Source organism: Coregonus clupeaformis, chromosome 19, assembly GCF_020615455.1.
Source record: "Coregonus clupeaformis isolate EN_2021a chromosome 19, ASM2061545v1, whole genome shotgun sequence".
Taxonomy (NCBI): domain Eukaryota; kingdom Metazoa; phylum Chordata; class Actinopteri; order Salmoniformes; family Salmonidae; genus Coregonus; species Coregonus clupeaformis.
In genome coordinates this window covers 33394324-33410640 of record NC_059210.1, presented here as the reverse complement: position 1 = coordinate 33410640, position 16317 = coordinate 33394324, and the positions used below count along the sequence as shown (strand labels likewise).

Genomic DNA, 16317 nt, shown 5'->3' with positions numbered 1-16317 from the left:
TTAGTTTTTCTTTAAGAAGCCCTCCTGTTCTCCACTCATTACCTGTATTTACTGCACCTGTTTAAACTCGTTACCTGTATAAAAGACACCTGTCCACACACTCAATCAAACAGACTCCAACCTCTCCACAATGGCCAAGACCAGAAAGCTGTGTAAGGACATCAGGGATAAAATGGTAGACCTGCACAAGGCTGGGATGGGCTACAGGACAATAGGCAAGCAGCTTGGTGAGAAGGCAACAACTCTTGGCGCAATTATTAGAACATGGAAGAAGTTCAAGATGACGGTCAATCACCCTCGGTCTGGGGCTCCATGCAAGATCTCACCTCGTGGGGCATCAATGATCATGAGGAAGGTGAGGGATCAGCCCAGAACTACACAGCAGGACCTAGTCAATGACCTGAAGAGAGCTGGGACCACAGTCTCAAAGAAAACCATTAGTAACACACTACGCCGTCATGGATTAAAATCCTGCAGCGCACGCAAGGTCCCCCTGCTCAAGCCAGCGCATGTCCAGGCCCGTCTGAAGTTTGCCAATGGATGATCCAGAGGAGGAATGGGAGAAGGTCATGTGGTCTGATGAGACAAAATAGAGCTTTTTGGTCTAAACTCCACTCGGCGTGTTTGGAGGAAGAAGAAGGATGAGTACAACCCCAAGAACACCATCCCAACCGTGAAGCATGGAGGTGGAAACATCATTCTTTGGGGATGCTTTTCTGCAAAGGGGACAGGACGACTGGACCGTATTGAGGGGAGGATGGATGGGGCCATGTATCACGAGATCTTGGCCAACAACCTCCTTCCCTCAGTAAGAGCATTGAAGATGGGTCGTGGCTGGGTCTTCCAGCATGACAACGACCCGAAACACACAGCCAGGGCAACTAAGGAGTGGCTCCGTAAGAAGCATCTCAAGGTCCTGGAGTGGCCTAGCCAGTCTCCAGACCTGAACCCAATAGAAAATCTTTGGAGGGAGCTGAAAGTCTGTATTGCCCAGCGACAGCCCTGAAACCTGAAGGTCTGTATGGAGGAGTGGGCCAAAATCCCTGCTGAAGTGTGTGTGCAAACCTGGTCAAGAACTACAGGAAACATATGATCTCTGTAATTCCAAACAAAGGTTTCTGTACCAAATATTAAGTTCTGCTTTTCTGATGTATCAAATACTTATGTCATGCAATAAAATGCAAATGAATTACTTAAAAATCATACAATGTGATTTTCTGGATATTTTTTTTAGATTCCGTCTCTCACAGTTGAAGTGTACCTATGATAGAAATGACAGACCTTTACATGCTTTGTAAGTAGGAAAACCTGCAAAATAGGCAGTGTATCAAATACTTGTTCTCCCCACTGTATGTTTTGAATTGTCTACCTACCTAGTAAGTCTGTTCTCTATCATATTTTATAGGCTAGGCCTGCCTGCTGCTGCATTGTCCGACTGCCTCACTCTCCTTGAGCAACGACCCACTCTTCTCGCACACATGCAGGTGATGCGCGCAAACAGACGTGCTAAAGTGTAATTCCGAGCCTGGCTGATTTTTATTAGATTGTTAAAATATTTAAAAACGGTGCCTAAATAAATTACATTAAAATAAATTATTTTCCATGACTTTTTCAAAACCTTTCAGATTTTAATATTTTCCTGGAAAACACCATTTTAAACTTCCACGACTTTTCCAGGATTTTCATGACCGTACAAACCCTGTCCATTCGAGTACTCAAAAAAAAATAATGCGAATCCTCGAACAGTCAAAAAATGTCAAATGCCCATCCCGGCGAGCAGCTAACGGAGGAAGTTATTTCTGCGCGTAAAAATTAGCATGGGATGGGACAGGAGTGATTTTTATCGGGACCGGACCACTGGAAAGGACAGGAAAGTTCCTTGGTTATAGAACTGTTGCAGGATCAGGACAGTACGGGAAAAAAAATTTAAGGGACAAGACAGGACAGGAATTCATTTTCACTCCCATGTCAACCTCTACTGCACACACAGGCTATATGGAGAAACACTCCCACATTCACACTAACATACAAGTCTAAACAGGGGTCCTCAACAGGACACACCTTTTAGGGACTCACCTACCCTTCATTCTCTCTTCTCCCTCTCACACTCATTCTCTCCTCTAATTCTCCCCGCCCGTCTCTCTGAGGCAGCTAATCATCTCTTTTTCTGTGGCGGTCCCTCGTTCTCTCACTCCATTAGGGAGAGGAAGAGAGATTCTCCACCTGGGGACAGTGACCTCCGACCGATATCACAAATAGCTTTTGGAGAGTTTACTTTTGGATCATAGACACACACACACACACAGGCATGCATGCACGGACGCACACAAACTCCCGCATGCACACACGAACACACACTCACACACACACACACACACACACACTCTAAATTACTTCTCTGAGAATGGCAAAACCATAGAGAATAGTATTTCTAAGGACACAACCCCTGTGGCCTGTCATCTCCTGGCTCAGGTTCTAGCAGCAGAAACAGATAATATCACAATCAATAGCAGCTGGATATTTCAGAGGCCTTGTCCCATGGTATTGATAGCATTGGTTGGATTAAAATATAAAGGACTTCCTGGAAAGGTCAGAGTCAGTGGTGTCCCTCCTGTTTTAGAGAGGGAACAGAGCACGGCAAGGGAACAGATACCAACCAACCCCAACACAACACGTGAGAGGAGGCATTAGGACGGCAGCTCAGATATCGTACTGTACACCTTCCTTCACCCTGTCTTGTCCTCTTAATAAGGTCACTCTGAAGCCATGTACTGACACAGCTATGGACCCATGACCCCTTTACCCTCCAGCTCACACTCCAATCCTGCTATCAGCAGTTTAACATTGTGGATAGAACCAATATCCAATCCCAAACCATTCTCACCATCTTTGTCATTCATCATCATTGTTGGCACCACCATAATGTAACAATGCTGCTATAAACGTATCATGGCACAGTACAAGTGACATGTCTACTAAACACATTTATCCACCTCATGTTCTTCTTGAGTGTTCATTCATCATGGTCTGAATGCAGTATTAGAATTCGAAACCTGTCTGCTTATCTCCATGGTGCTGGGTAATAATAGTAGTAATACTATAGACAGACAGACTTACAGACAGACAGACAGACAGACAGATAGTGTGTTGTGTGAATCTACATTTCTTCTCTCAGTAAGAGATTTATAGAAGCCAGTCAACAAGCCGAGAGTAATGTGCTCTGTTCCATATCCTGTCAGAGCCTTGTGGCCAATTATCTGATACAACATTGAGGTCATGGATTTTCACAGATGGATAAGGATGGATGGGTGTTTTGACTGGTTTCACTTGTTAAAATCCTGTGGGTGAATATATTGGTGTGTCTGTCAGTGTGTGACAATGTATTTGTTGATATAAATGTGTTTGGGAGGTGTTCACTACAGTATACAGTGGTAACAGCACACAATGCTCTACTTACTAATGTGCGTGACAGTGGGTATGCATGTGTGTGTGTGTATCTGTCTGTCTGTCTAGTTGAAGTCCATTCCTTCGGTGCTACAGTGTACAGATAGAGTAGTAGAGAGACTCACTTTTCTCTCCTTGTCTCCATATTCCAGGCCCAGGGTGTCCATGGCACGGACGATGGCAGCCAGAGACTGGATTGTGTTGCTGTAGACCACAGGCTTGTACTGCTTCACATCATCTCCAGAGAAGCCATCCTCGTGGATAATCCTGCAAACATGAACATGATTCATACAGATCAGATGGGCATTTACCTAAACAGGGACATCATGTCCACGGCACGTACATACTGTTGGTAGACACGCAGAGGCACAAATACTGTATCACACACACACAAAGCACGCAGGCACAGCCACGCACACACAGCCACACACACACAGAAACACAAAGGCCTAGGTAAACCTGAGCTCCTCTCCATTCCTCAGCCTGGCTCCATCTTAATTCTATTTTCCTTTCATTTGCTCCGTTGCTGCTGTAGATGGCCAGGGAAGAAAGGGGGAGAGTGGGGAGATCTGAGAGTTTCTCCCCCACCCAGCAGCCAGAACTAGTCCAGGACCAGATGTGGAGAGTGCACCCCATTAGGCAGAGACACATGGAGACACATTCACCCCAGGCCTGAGAATCTCCCCTCCACGACACAAACACCACAGCAGAGAGAGGCTCAGCCTACTAACCCCCGGCTCCACCAGAACACGACAGGCATCATTAACACCTCACCGCCCAGCCCCACACTCCCACTGGTCATGATATCCAGTCTCCAGTCCATTCAATGGATCAGATGGAGCATGATCTCCTACCAACAAAGAGTACAGTCTGACCATTGTGCTTGTGAAAGTGAGTGTGTGTGCCCTTTGAAGTAGGCCAAGCATTTAAAAAGAAAGGCAGAGAGATGTCAGTGGCCTAAGCCCTGACTTACTGCACAAGAGAGAGGGAGAGTGTCCCAGCCCAAGAAGCCTGCGGCTGTAACACACAGATACAGTTTGTGATCCTCCAACAGCAATATGCCTGCTCTCCAGTAGCATGCCTTTCATAAGACTCTTTGCAATGACTCTATGTCTGTCTCAACTCATATCACTACTCTCTCAATACACTGACAAGCCTAAACCTGCCCTGCTGTGTGTGTGTGTGTGTGTGTGTGTGTGTGTGTGTGTGTGCGCAATTGCTTTCCTAAATTATCAGGATCCCAATGTCCTAACATTTCACCCGAATGTCCTGAAAAGGTAGGAAAACAACTTTTTACAAGTCCTGAATTTGTTAAAATGCTATTTTAAGCTTAAGGGTTAGGTTTAGGGTTTTGGGGTTAAGGTTTAAGGTTGTTACACTACAAAAAGTCCTGAAATTTCACAAAAACAAAGCTGTGTGTGTGTGTGTGTCAGGCTGACGTTTATTGTCATGAGTCTTGTCCTGGAGGCAGAACTGAGAGATTCCCCCTTAAATAGGCCAGCTGCAAAGTCAAAATTGGCTCTATTGTAAACATTAATGAAAACAAAAATTCACTTCAGATTTGATGACTTTGTGTCTGTGCCAGCTAGTGACTACTCTGCAGAGCTGCCTCCAGAACAAGATTCATGACGAAATAGCAAACTTGCGTGTGTGTGTGTGTGTGACAGTGACTTACCTACAGCTCTGCAGTAATGCTCCTGTGACAGGTACGTGTCAACAACAAGGGAATACTGCCTTTATCCCCTTCAACAATAATCTTCCTATGACGAATGCTTTATCTGTGGGTGTAATAAACAGCAGTGGGCACACACTGATTCTGCACTGCTGACACCTGGGCTGGTGGGCAGGGGGATCCAGAGGAGAGGGGGGAAGGTTCCTACTCTCCCCAGCACAGAGCATATGTGGAAGGGGTGAGGAAAGTACAGGAGGGAGGGGAGCTTTGCATTATATAGCCTACTGTAAACTGTGTGTAGTTGTGTGAGTCACCTTACTTTGAGGAGTCCCATAATCCTGTGGTCAATGACTCTGGCATCGATTGTCACAGCTTAGCTCCTCTCCAAGGGAAATGAAGGCACTCTCAGACACAGACTGTTTTCCTTCCTCTTTAACAGACTTGCTTTACTTGCTGGCATTGTGTCTGGCAGACCAGGTGTGCCCTGGCATAGATAGGCATATGCCAGCCAGGCCTCTGTGCCAGGGGCAGGTGCAATAGTTTTGTTTTTGAAGGATTTATTCAGCCATGTCACACAAAGACCCCCCTACCTCCATTGGGGGAACTAAGAGGTGGGTTAACACCTGGGTCATTCCATGTCATTTCAGCAAGCCATGACACCCACCATCCCAGATTGTTGTGAAATAATTTATGTAGGTAGAAAGATAAGATTAGCATTCTGGCAACATTATTTTGTTGAAATATAATTTGATCTCTAAGGAATTAGGCTAATTGATTGCACCTAAATTGGCCATTTTAATTTACAGGATTCATATAATATCCAATAACTATAGTACCTAACATCCGATTTGGACCTAACTTTTTTCTAACAATGAGTAACATGAGAATCCAAAGAAATTGTCAAAAGCCACTCCCGGACCCCCACACCAAACCCACCCCAACAACGAATATACAGTATCAATTCTCTATGTCTGGCAAGCAGTATGGTGCTGGGCTTGGAGCTTTGTTTATTCATCCTATGTAATGTATTCTCAGAGAATTTGGTGATGTTTTTCTCCCCCTGTTCAGATAAATTAGTCATTGAAGTTGTTAGATATATGTCCCTATCCTACATCCTGATATTACCAGGTTTTGACCACTAGCTGGTGCTGTTCCTGCTAGTAGGTGCTTTTTTTAAAGGCATAGTTCACCCAAATTACAAAATAACATATTAGTTTCCCTACCCTGTAAGCAGTGTATGGACAAGGGATGAAAGCAACCCATGCTTTGGTTTTGTTTACCTAGCCACTGTTTCAAATGCTAACTTTTTAACATTAGTGGCACAAATCGAATGCAAGTCAATGGTACCTATATTAGCATTTCGCGCTTCATACTCACATCATCTATAAGTACATAATTGAATTACAAAATAAATGTTTTGATACTTTAGGATGATTTGGACATGAAGCGTGAAAATACTATATACACTACCAGTCAAGGTTTGGACAAACCTACTCATTCAAGGGTTTTTCTTAAGTGAAGACATCAAAACTATGAAACAACACATATGGAATCATATAGTAACCAATAATGTGTTAAACAAATAAAAATATATTTGAGATTTGAGATTCTTCAAATAGCCACTCTTTGCCTTGATGACAGCTTTGCACACTCTTGGCATTCTCGCAACCAGCTTCATGAGGTAGTCACCTGGAATGCATTTCAATTAACAGGTGTGTCTTCTTAAAAGTTAATTTGTGGAATTTCTTTCCTTCTTAATGTGTTTGAGCCAATTAGTTGGGTTGTGACAGGAGTAAGGGGGCTTTACAGAGGTAGCCCTATTTGGTAAAAGACCAAGTCCATATTATGGCAAGAACAGCTAAAATAAGCAAAGAGAAAGGACCATCATTACTTTAAGACATGAAGGTCAGTCAATACGGAAAATTTCAACAACTTTGAAAGTTTCTTCAAGTGCAGCAGTGGTGGAAAAAGTACCCAATTGTCATACTTGAGTAAAAGTAAAGATACCTTAATAGAAAATGACTCAAGTAAAAGTGGAAGTCACCCAGTAAAATACTACTTGAGTAAAAGTCTAAAAGTATTTGGTTTTAAATATACTTAAGTATCAAAAGTAAAAGTAAAAGTATAAATCATTTCAAATTCCTTATATTAAGCAAACTAGATTTTACCATTTTCTTGTTTATATAATGTATTTACGGATAGTCAGGGGCACACTCCAACACTCAGACAAAATTTACAAACGAAGCACGTGTGTTTAGTGAGTCTGCCAGATCAGAGGCAATAGGCATAACCAGGGATGTTCTCTTGATAAGTGTGTGAATTTGACAATTTTTCTGTTCTGCTAAGAATTCAAAATGTATGGAGTACTTTTGGGTGGCAGGGAAAATGTATGGAGTAAAAAGTACATTATTTTCTTTAGGAATGTAGTGAAGTAAAAGTAAAGTAGTCAAAAATATAAATGTAAAGTAAAATACAGATACCCCAAACAACGACTTAAGTAGTTTTCACCACTGAAGTGCAGTCGCAAAAACCATCAAGCACAATGATGAAACTGGCTCTCATGAGGACCGCCACAGGAATGGAAGACCCAGAGTTACCTCTGCTGCAGAGGATAAGTTCATTAGAGTTACCAGCCTCAGAAATTGCAGCCCAAATAAATGCTTCACAGAGTTCAAGTAACAGACACATCTCAACATCAACTGTTCAGAAGAGACTGTGTGAATCAGGCCTTCATGGTCGAATTGCTGCAAAGAACCCACTACTAAAGGACTCCAATAAGAAGAAGAGACTTGCTTGGGCCAAGAAACACGAGCAATGGACATTAGACCAGTGGAAATGTGTCCTTTGGTCTTGAGTCCAAATTGGAGATTTTTGGTTCCAACCACCGTGTCTTTGTGAGAAGTGTGGGTGAACGGATGATCTCCGCATGTGTCTTTCCCACCGTAAAGCATGGAGGAAGAGGTGTTATGGTGTGGGGGTGCTTTGCTGGTGACACTGTCTGTGATTTATTTAGAATTCAAGGCACACTTAACCAGCATGGCTACCACAGCATTCTGCAGCGATACGCCATCCCATCTGGTTTGCGCTTATTGGGAATATCATTTGTTTTTCAACAGGACAATGACCCAACACACCTCCAGGCTGTGTAAGGGCTATATTACCAAGAAGGAGAGTGATGGAGTGCTGCATCAAATGACCTGGCCTCCACAATCCCCCGACCTCAACCCAATTGAGATGGAGTCGGACCGCAGAGTGAAGGAAAAGCAGCCAACAAGTGCTCAGCATATGTGGGAACTCCTTCAAGACTATTGGGGGAAAAATCCAGGTGAAGCTGGTTGAGAGAATGCCAAGAGTGTGCAAAGCTGTCATCAAGGCAAAGGGAGGCTATTTGAAGAATCTCAAACATAAAACATATTTTGATTTATTTATGAGTAGGTGTGTCCAAACTTTTGACTGGTACTGTACATACCATTGACTTACATTGGATTTGTGCCACAAACGCTAAAAGGTTAGCATTTGAAACAGTGAACAACAAAACCAAGACTGCTTACAGGGTAAGGAAGGACCTCATTCACCTGAGCCATGGTCTGTTCACCCTGCTACCATCTAGAAGAAGGAGACAGTACAGGTGCATCAAAGCTGAGACTGAGAGACTGATTGTTTAATGGCGCCGGAGGGGATGGATACCGTTTTACGGGCTCCTAACCAACTGTGCTATTTTGTTAGTTTCTTTGTGTTGTTTGTAACTTATTTTGTAAATAATGTTGCTGCTACCGTCTCTTATGACCGAAATGAGCTTCTGGACATCAGAACAGCTATTACTCACCTCGAACTGGACGAAGATTTTTTCTTTAACGAGTTTGACGCAAAGGATATACTCCTTTCTCGAGGCCAGGCCCAAATCCCCGTAATTTGCTTGAAGAAAAGACGGAGTAAAAGGGGGCGGAGGTCGGGCTGCCTTCTGAGAATTCGTAGGCGAGTGAGTAAACCTCCACTACCATCCGTACTACTGGCACACGTGCAATCATTAGAAAATAAAATGATCTATGATTAAGACTATCCTACCAACGGGATATTAAAAACGGTAATATCTTATGTTTCACCGAGTCGTGGCTGAACAATGACATGAATAACATACAGCTGGCGGGTTATACAATGTATCGGCAGGATAGAACGGCAGCCTCTGGTAAGACAAGGGGTGGCGGTCTATGTATATTTGTAAACAACAACTGGTGCACGATATGTAAGGAAGTCTCGAGTTTTTGCTCGCCTGTGGTAGACTATCTCATGATAAGCTGTAGACCACACTATCTATCAATAGAGTTTTTATCTATATTTTTCGTAGCTGTCTATTTACCACCACAAACCGATGCTGGCACTAAGACCGCACTCAATGAACTGTATACGGCCATAAGCAAACAGGAAAACGCTCATCCAGAGGCGCCGCTCCAAGTGGCCGGGGACTTTAATGCAGGGAAACTTAAATCCGTTTGACCTCATTTCTACCAGCATTTCACATGTGCAACCAGAGGAAAATAAACTCTAGACCACCTTTACTCCACACACAGAGACTCATACAAAGTTCTCCCTCGCACTCCATTTGGCAAATCTGACCATAATTCTATCCTCCTGATTCCTGTTTACAAGCAAAAAATTAAAGCAGGAAGTACCAGTGACTCGCTCAATACGGAAGTGGTCAGATGAGGTGGATGCTACGCTACAGGACTGTTTTGCTAGCACAGACTGGAATATGTTCCGGGATTCATCCAATGGCATTGAGGAGTATACCACCTCAGTCACTGGCTTAATCAATAAGTGCAACGACGACGTCGTCCCCACAGTGACCATACGTACATATCCCAACCAGAAGCCATGGATTAGAGGCAAAATCTGCACCGAGCTAAAGGCTAGAGCTGCCGCATTCAAGGAGCGGGACACTAATCCGGAAGCTTATAAGAAATCCCGCTATGCCCTCAGACAAACCATCAAACAGGCAAAGCGTCAATACAGGACTAAGATTGAATTCTACTACACTGACTCTGACGCTAGTCGGATGTGGCAGGTCCCACTAAGCCCAAACCAGATAGGATGGCGTATCGCTGCAGAATGCTGTGGTAGCATGCTGGTTAAGTGTAAATTGAATTCTAAATAAATCACAGACAATGTCACCAGCAAAGCACCCCCACACCATAACATATCCTCCTCCATGCTTTACAGTGGGAACTACACATGTGGAGATCATCTGTTTACCCACACCGCGTCTCACAAAGACACAGCGGTTGGAATCAAAAATCTCAGACCAAATGACACATCTCCACCGGTCTAATGTCCATTGCTCGTGTTTCTTGGAAAGCAGGTCTCTTCTTCTTATTGGTGTCCTTTAGTGGTGGTTTCTTTGCAGCAATTCGACCATGAAGGCCTGATTCACACAGTCCCCTGTGAACAGTTGATGTTGAGATGTGTCTGTGACTTGAACTCTGTGAAGCATTTATTTGGGCTGTAATTTCTGAGGCTGGTAACTCTAATGAACTTATCCTCTGCAGCAGAGGTAACTCTGGGTCTTCCATTCCTGTGGCGGTCCTCATGAGAGCCAGTTTCATCATAGCGCTTGATGGTTTTTGCAACTGCACTTGAAGAATATTTCAACGTTTTTGAAATGTTCCATATTGACTGACCTTCATGCCTTAAAGTAATGATGGACTGTCGTTTCTCTTTGCTTATTTGAGCTGTTCTTGCCATAATATGGACTTGGTCTTTTACCAAATAGGGCTATCTTCTGTATACCCCCCCTACCTTGTCACAACAAAACTGATTGGCTCAAACGCATTAAGAAGGAAAGAAATTCCACAAATGAACTTTTAAGAAGGCACACATGTTAATTGAAATGCATTCCAGGTGACTATCTCATGAAACTGTTTGAGAGAATGCCAAGAGTGTGCAAAGCTGTCATCAAGGCAAAGGGTGGCTATTTGAAGAATCTCAAATATAAAACATGATTCCATTCATGTTATTTCATAGTTTTGATGTCTTCACTATTATTCTACAATGTAAATATAGTAAAAATCAAGAAAAACCCTTGATTGAGTAGATGTGTTCAAACTTTTGACTGGTAGTGTATGTAAATGTCATATTTCAGTTTCATTTTTAATAAATTTAGCAAAAGTTTCTAAAAACCTGTTTTTGCTTTGTCATTATGGGGTATTGTGTGTAGATTGATGAGGGGGAAAAACTATTAAATCAATTTTAGAATAAGGTTGTAACCTAACAAAATGTGGAAAAGGTCAAGGGGTCTGAATACTTTCCGAAGGCACTGTATTCTAGTCATGGCTCATCCTATATAACTACTGCTGTACACATTTTATATTCATATACTGCCCATATTGTCTATACACACCATTATATACAGTGGGGGAAAAAAGTATTTAGTCAGCCACCAATTGTGCAAGTTCTCCCACTTAAAAAGATGAGCGAGGCCTGTAATTTTCATCATTGGTACACGTCAACTATGACAGACAAATTGAGAATTTATTTTCAAGAAAATCACATTGTAGGATTTTTAATGAATTTATTTGCAAATTATGGTGGGAAATAAGTATTTGGTCACCTACAAACAAGCAAGATTTCTGGCTCTCACAGACCTGTAACTTCTTCTTTAAGAGGCTCCTCTGTCCTCCACTCGTTACCTGTATTAATGGCACCTGTATGAACTTGTTATCAGTATAAAAGACACCTGTCCACAACCTCAAACAGTCACACTCTAAACTCCACTATGGCCAAGACCAAAGAGCTGTCAAAGGACACCAGAAACAAAATTGACTGAATCTGCAATAGGTAAGCAGCTTGGTTTGAAGAAATCAACTGTGGGAGAAATTATTAGGAAATGGAAGACATACAAGACCACTGATAATCTCCCTCGATCTGGGGCTTCACGCAAGATCTCACCCCGTGGGGTCAAAATGATCACAAGAACGGTGAGCAAAAATCCCAGAACCACACGGGGGGACCTAGTGAATGACCTGCAGAGAGCTGGGACCAAAGTAACAAAGCCTACCATCAGTAACACACTACGCCGCCAGGGACTCAAATCCTGCAGTGCCAGACGTGTCCCCCTGCTTAAGCCAGTACATGTCCAGGCCCGTCTGAAGTTTGCTAGAGTGCATTTGGATGATCCAGAAGAGGATTGGGAGAATGTCATATGGTCAGATGAAACCAAAATAGAACTTTTTGGTCAAAACTCAACTCGTCGTGTTTGGAGGACAAAGAATGCTGAGTTGCATCCAAAGAACACCATACATACTGTGAAGCATGGGGGTGGAAACATCATGCTTTGGGGCTGTTTTTCTGCAAAGGGACCAGGACGACTGATCCGTGTAAACGAAAGAATGAATGGGGCCATGTATCGTGAGATTTTGAGTGAAAACCTCCTTCCATCAGCAAGGGCATTGAAGATGAAACGTGGCTGGGTCTTTCAGCATGACAATGATCCCAAACACACCGCCCGGGCAACGAAGGAGTGGCTTCGTAAAGCATTTCAAGGTCCTGGGTGGCCTAGCCAGACTCCAGATCTCAACCCCATAGAAAATCTTTGGAGGGAGTTGAAAGTCCGTGTTGCCCAGCGACAGCCCCAAAACATCACTGCTCTAGAGGAGATATGCATGGAGGAATGGGCAAAAATACCAGCAACAGTGTGTGAAAACCTTGTGAAGACTTACAGAAAACGTTTGACCTGTGTCATTGCCAACAAAGGGTATATAACAAAGTATTGAGAAACTTTTGTTATTGACCAAATACTTATTTTCCACCATAATTTGCAAATAAATTCATAAAAAATCCTACAATGTGATTTTCTGGAATTTTTCTCAATTTGTCTGTCATAGTTGACGTGTACCTATGATGAAAATTACAGGCCTCTCTCATCTTTTTAAGTGGGAGAACTTGCACAATTGGTGGCTGACTAAATATTTTTTTCCCCACTGTACAGTGCCTTCAGAAAGTATTCACACCACATGACGTTTTCCACATTGTTGTATTACAGCTTGATTACATTTTGATTTTGTGTCACTGGCCTACACACAATACCCCATAATGTCAATGTGGAATTATGTTTAATTTTAGTATTTTCTTTTGTATTTTTTTTAACAAATGAATTAAAAATGAAAAGCTGAAATGTCTTGAGTCAATAAGTATTCAACCCCTTTGTTATGGCAAGCCTAAATAAGTTCAGGAGTAAACATTTGCTTAACATGTCACATAATAACATGATTTTTTAATGACTACTTCATCTCTGTACCCCACACATACAATTATCTGTAAGGTCCCTCAGTCGAGTAGTGAATTTCAAACACAGATTCACCCACAAAAACCAGGGAGGTTTTCCAATGCCTCGCAAAGAAGGGAACCTATTGGGAGATTGGTAAAAATAAAAAAGCAGTAGTTGAATATCCTTTTGAGCATGGTGAAGTTATTAATTACACTCTGGATGGTGTATCAATACACCCAGTCACTACAAAGATACAGGCGTCCTTCCTAACTCAGTTGCCGGAGAGGAAGGAAAAAGCTCAAGGATTTCACCATGTGGCCAAAGGTGACTTTAAAACAGTTACAGAGTTTAATGTCTGTGATAGGAGAAAACTGAGGTTGGATCAACAACACTGTAGTTACTCTACAATACTAACCTAAATGACAGAGTGAAAAGAAGGAATCATGAACATAATACAAATATTCCAAAACATGCATCCTGTTTGCAATAAGGCACTAAATGAATACTGCAAAAAATGTAATTAACTTTATGTCCTGAATACAATGTGTTATTTTGGGGCAAATCCAACATGTCACTGAGTACCACTCTTCATTTTTTCAAGCATGGTGGTGGTGGCTGCATCATGTTATGGTTATACTTGTCATTGGCAAGGACTAGGGAGTTGTTGTTTTTTATTAAAATAAACTGAATAGTGCTAAGCACAGGCAAAATCCTAGAGGAAAACCTGCTTCAGTTTACTTTTCAACAGACAATGGGAGACAAATTCACCTTTCAGCAGGACAATAACCTAAAACACAAGGCCAAATATACACTGGAGTTGCTTACCAATACTAAATTCAATGTTCCTGAGTGGCCTAGTTCCAGTTCTGACTTAAATCTGTTCGAAAATCTATGGCAAGACTTGAAAATGGCTGTCGAGCAATGATCAACAAACAATTTGACAGAGCTTGAAGAATTGTTTTAATAATAATGTTCAAATATTGTACAATCCAGGTGAACAAAGTTCTTAAAGACTTACCCAGAAAGACTCACATCTGTAATCGCTGCCAAAGATGATTCTAACATGTATTGACTCAGTGGTGTGTATACTTATGTAAATTAGATATTTCTGTGTTTCATTTTCAATACATTTGCAAAAAGTTCTAAAAACATGCTTCCACTTTGCATTATGGGGTATTGTGTGTAGATTGGTGAAAAAAAATTGTTTTAATCAATTTTGAATTCAGGCTTTAACACAACAAAATGTGGAATAATCAAGGGGTATGAATACATTCTGAAGACACAGTATTACATATACAGTACCAGTCAAAAGTTTGGACACACCTACTCATTCAAGGGTTTTTCTTTATTTTTACTATTTTCTACATTGTAGAATAATAGTGAAGACATCAAACTATGAAATAACACATATGGAATCATGTAGTAACCAAAATAGTAAATAAAATACAAATATTTTAGATTCTATATTCTTCAAAGTAGCCACACTTTGCCTTGATGACAGCTTTGCACACTCTTGGCATTCTCTCAACCAGCTTTATGAGGTAGTCACCTGGAATGTATTTCAATTAACAGGTGTACCTTGTTAAAAGTTAATTTGTGGAATTTCTTTCCTTCTTAATGTGTTTGAGCCAATCACCTGTGTTGTGACAAGGTAGGGGTGGTATACAGAAGATAGCCCTATTTGGTAAAATACCAAGTCCATATTATGGCAAGAACAGCTCAAATAAGCAAAGAGAAACGACAGTCCATCATTACTTTAAGGCATGAAGGTCAGTCAATATGGAACATTTCAAAAACTTTGAAATATTCTTCAAGTGCAGTTGCAAAAACCAATGGATGTGCGAAGTTGATGGATATTGGCGGGATCTGGAACACGCTGTCGTACACGTTGATCTAGAGCATCCCAAACATGCTCAATGGGTGACATGTCTGGTGTGTATGCAGACCATGGAAGAACTAGGACATTTTCAACGTCCAGGAATTGCGACAAGGGGCGGTGCATTTTCATGCTGAAACATGAGGTGATGGTGGCGGATGAATGGCATGACAATGGGCCTCAGAACAATACTCCGAGCCGCAGCTCATGTCTACCTCATTGTTGGAAAAAAAGGTTTGGTCCAAATCAGATGTTAAGTACCCTATTTATTGAATATTATATGAATCCTATAAATTAAAATGGCCAATTTGGGTGCAATCAATTCTCTTAATTTCTCAGAGATAAAATTATATTTCAACAAAATTGTCACACCCTGGCTCTGGGACTCATTATGTTGAGCCAGGGTGTGTTCATTTCTATGTGTGTATTTCTATGTTGGTGTTCATTCTAGTTTGTTGTATTCTATATTTGCCTGAGTGACTCCCAATCAGAGGCAACGAGTGTCAGCTGTTGGCTGGTTGTCTCTGATTGGGAGCCATATTTAAACTGTATGTTTTCCCTTTGTGGTTGTGGGTTTTTGTTCCGTGTTCGGTCATTGTCACCGTGGACTTCACGAGTCGTTTCTTGTTTTGTATCTTGTTTACGCTTTAACTAATTAAAGTATGTTTGTTCATCACGCTGCGCATTGGTCTCTCCCTGACGATCGTGACAGAAAAACCCACCATGCAACGACCAAGCAGCGTGTCCAGGGGCAGCTCTTGGGCTGGACATGGGAGGAAGCGCCGGGAGAAGAGACGGTGGAGGCGCGCCGTAGAGAGGAGCTACGGCGTGATCAGGGTCGTCGTCGGACGGTCGTGAGGCAACCCCAGAAAATTTTTAGGGGGGCACACGGCATGGACGACGGGCTGACGGAGGAGAAAAGGGGCGGATCCAGAAGGCCACCAGGCCAGGGGGTAACACCGCCCTGTACGTCCTGTGCGGATGCCTCACACAGAGTGTGTGAGGGGTAGGCATTCAGCCAGGACGGGTGGTGGCCGCTCTTCACTCCAGGCCTCCTATCCGTCT

The 16317-nt window shown here is 42.4% G+C and overlaps 1 protein-coding gene across 1 annotated transcript in view; it reads right to left on the bottom strand.

Annotated features, from left to right (window-relative positions):
- Window positions 1-16317, bottom strand: part of LOC121531859 (guanine nucleotide-binding protein G(o) subunit alpha-like) — a 157340-nt gene that overhangs the window by 108907 nt on the left and 32116 nt on the right. The window contains 1 exon segment of the mRNA XM_041837376.2: window positions 3570-3711. Coding sequence (XP_041693310.2) covers window positions 3570-3711 — 142 coding nt within the window.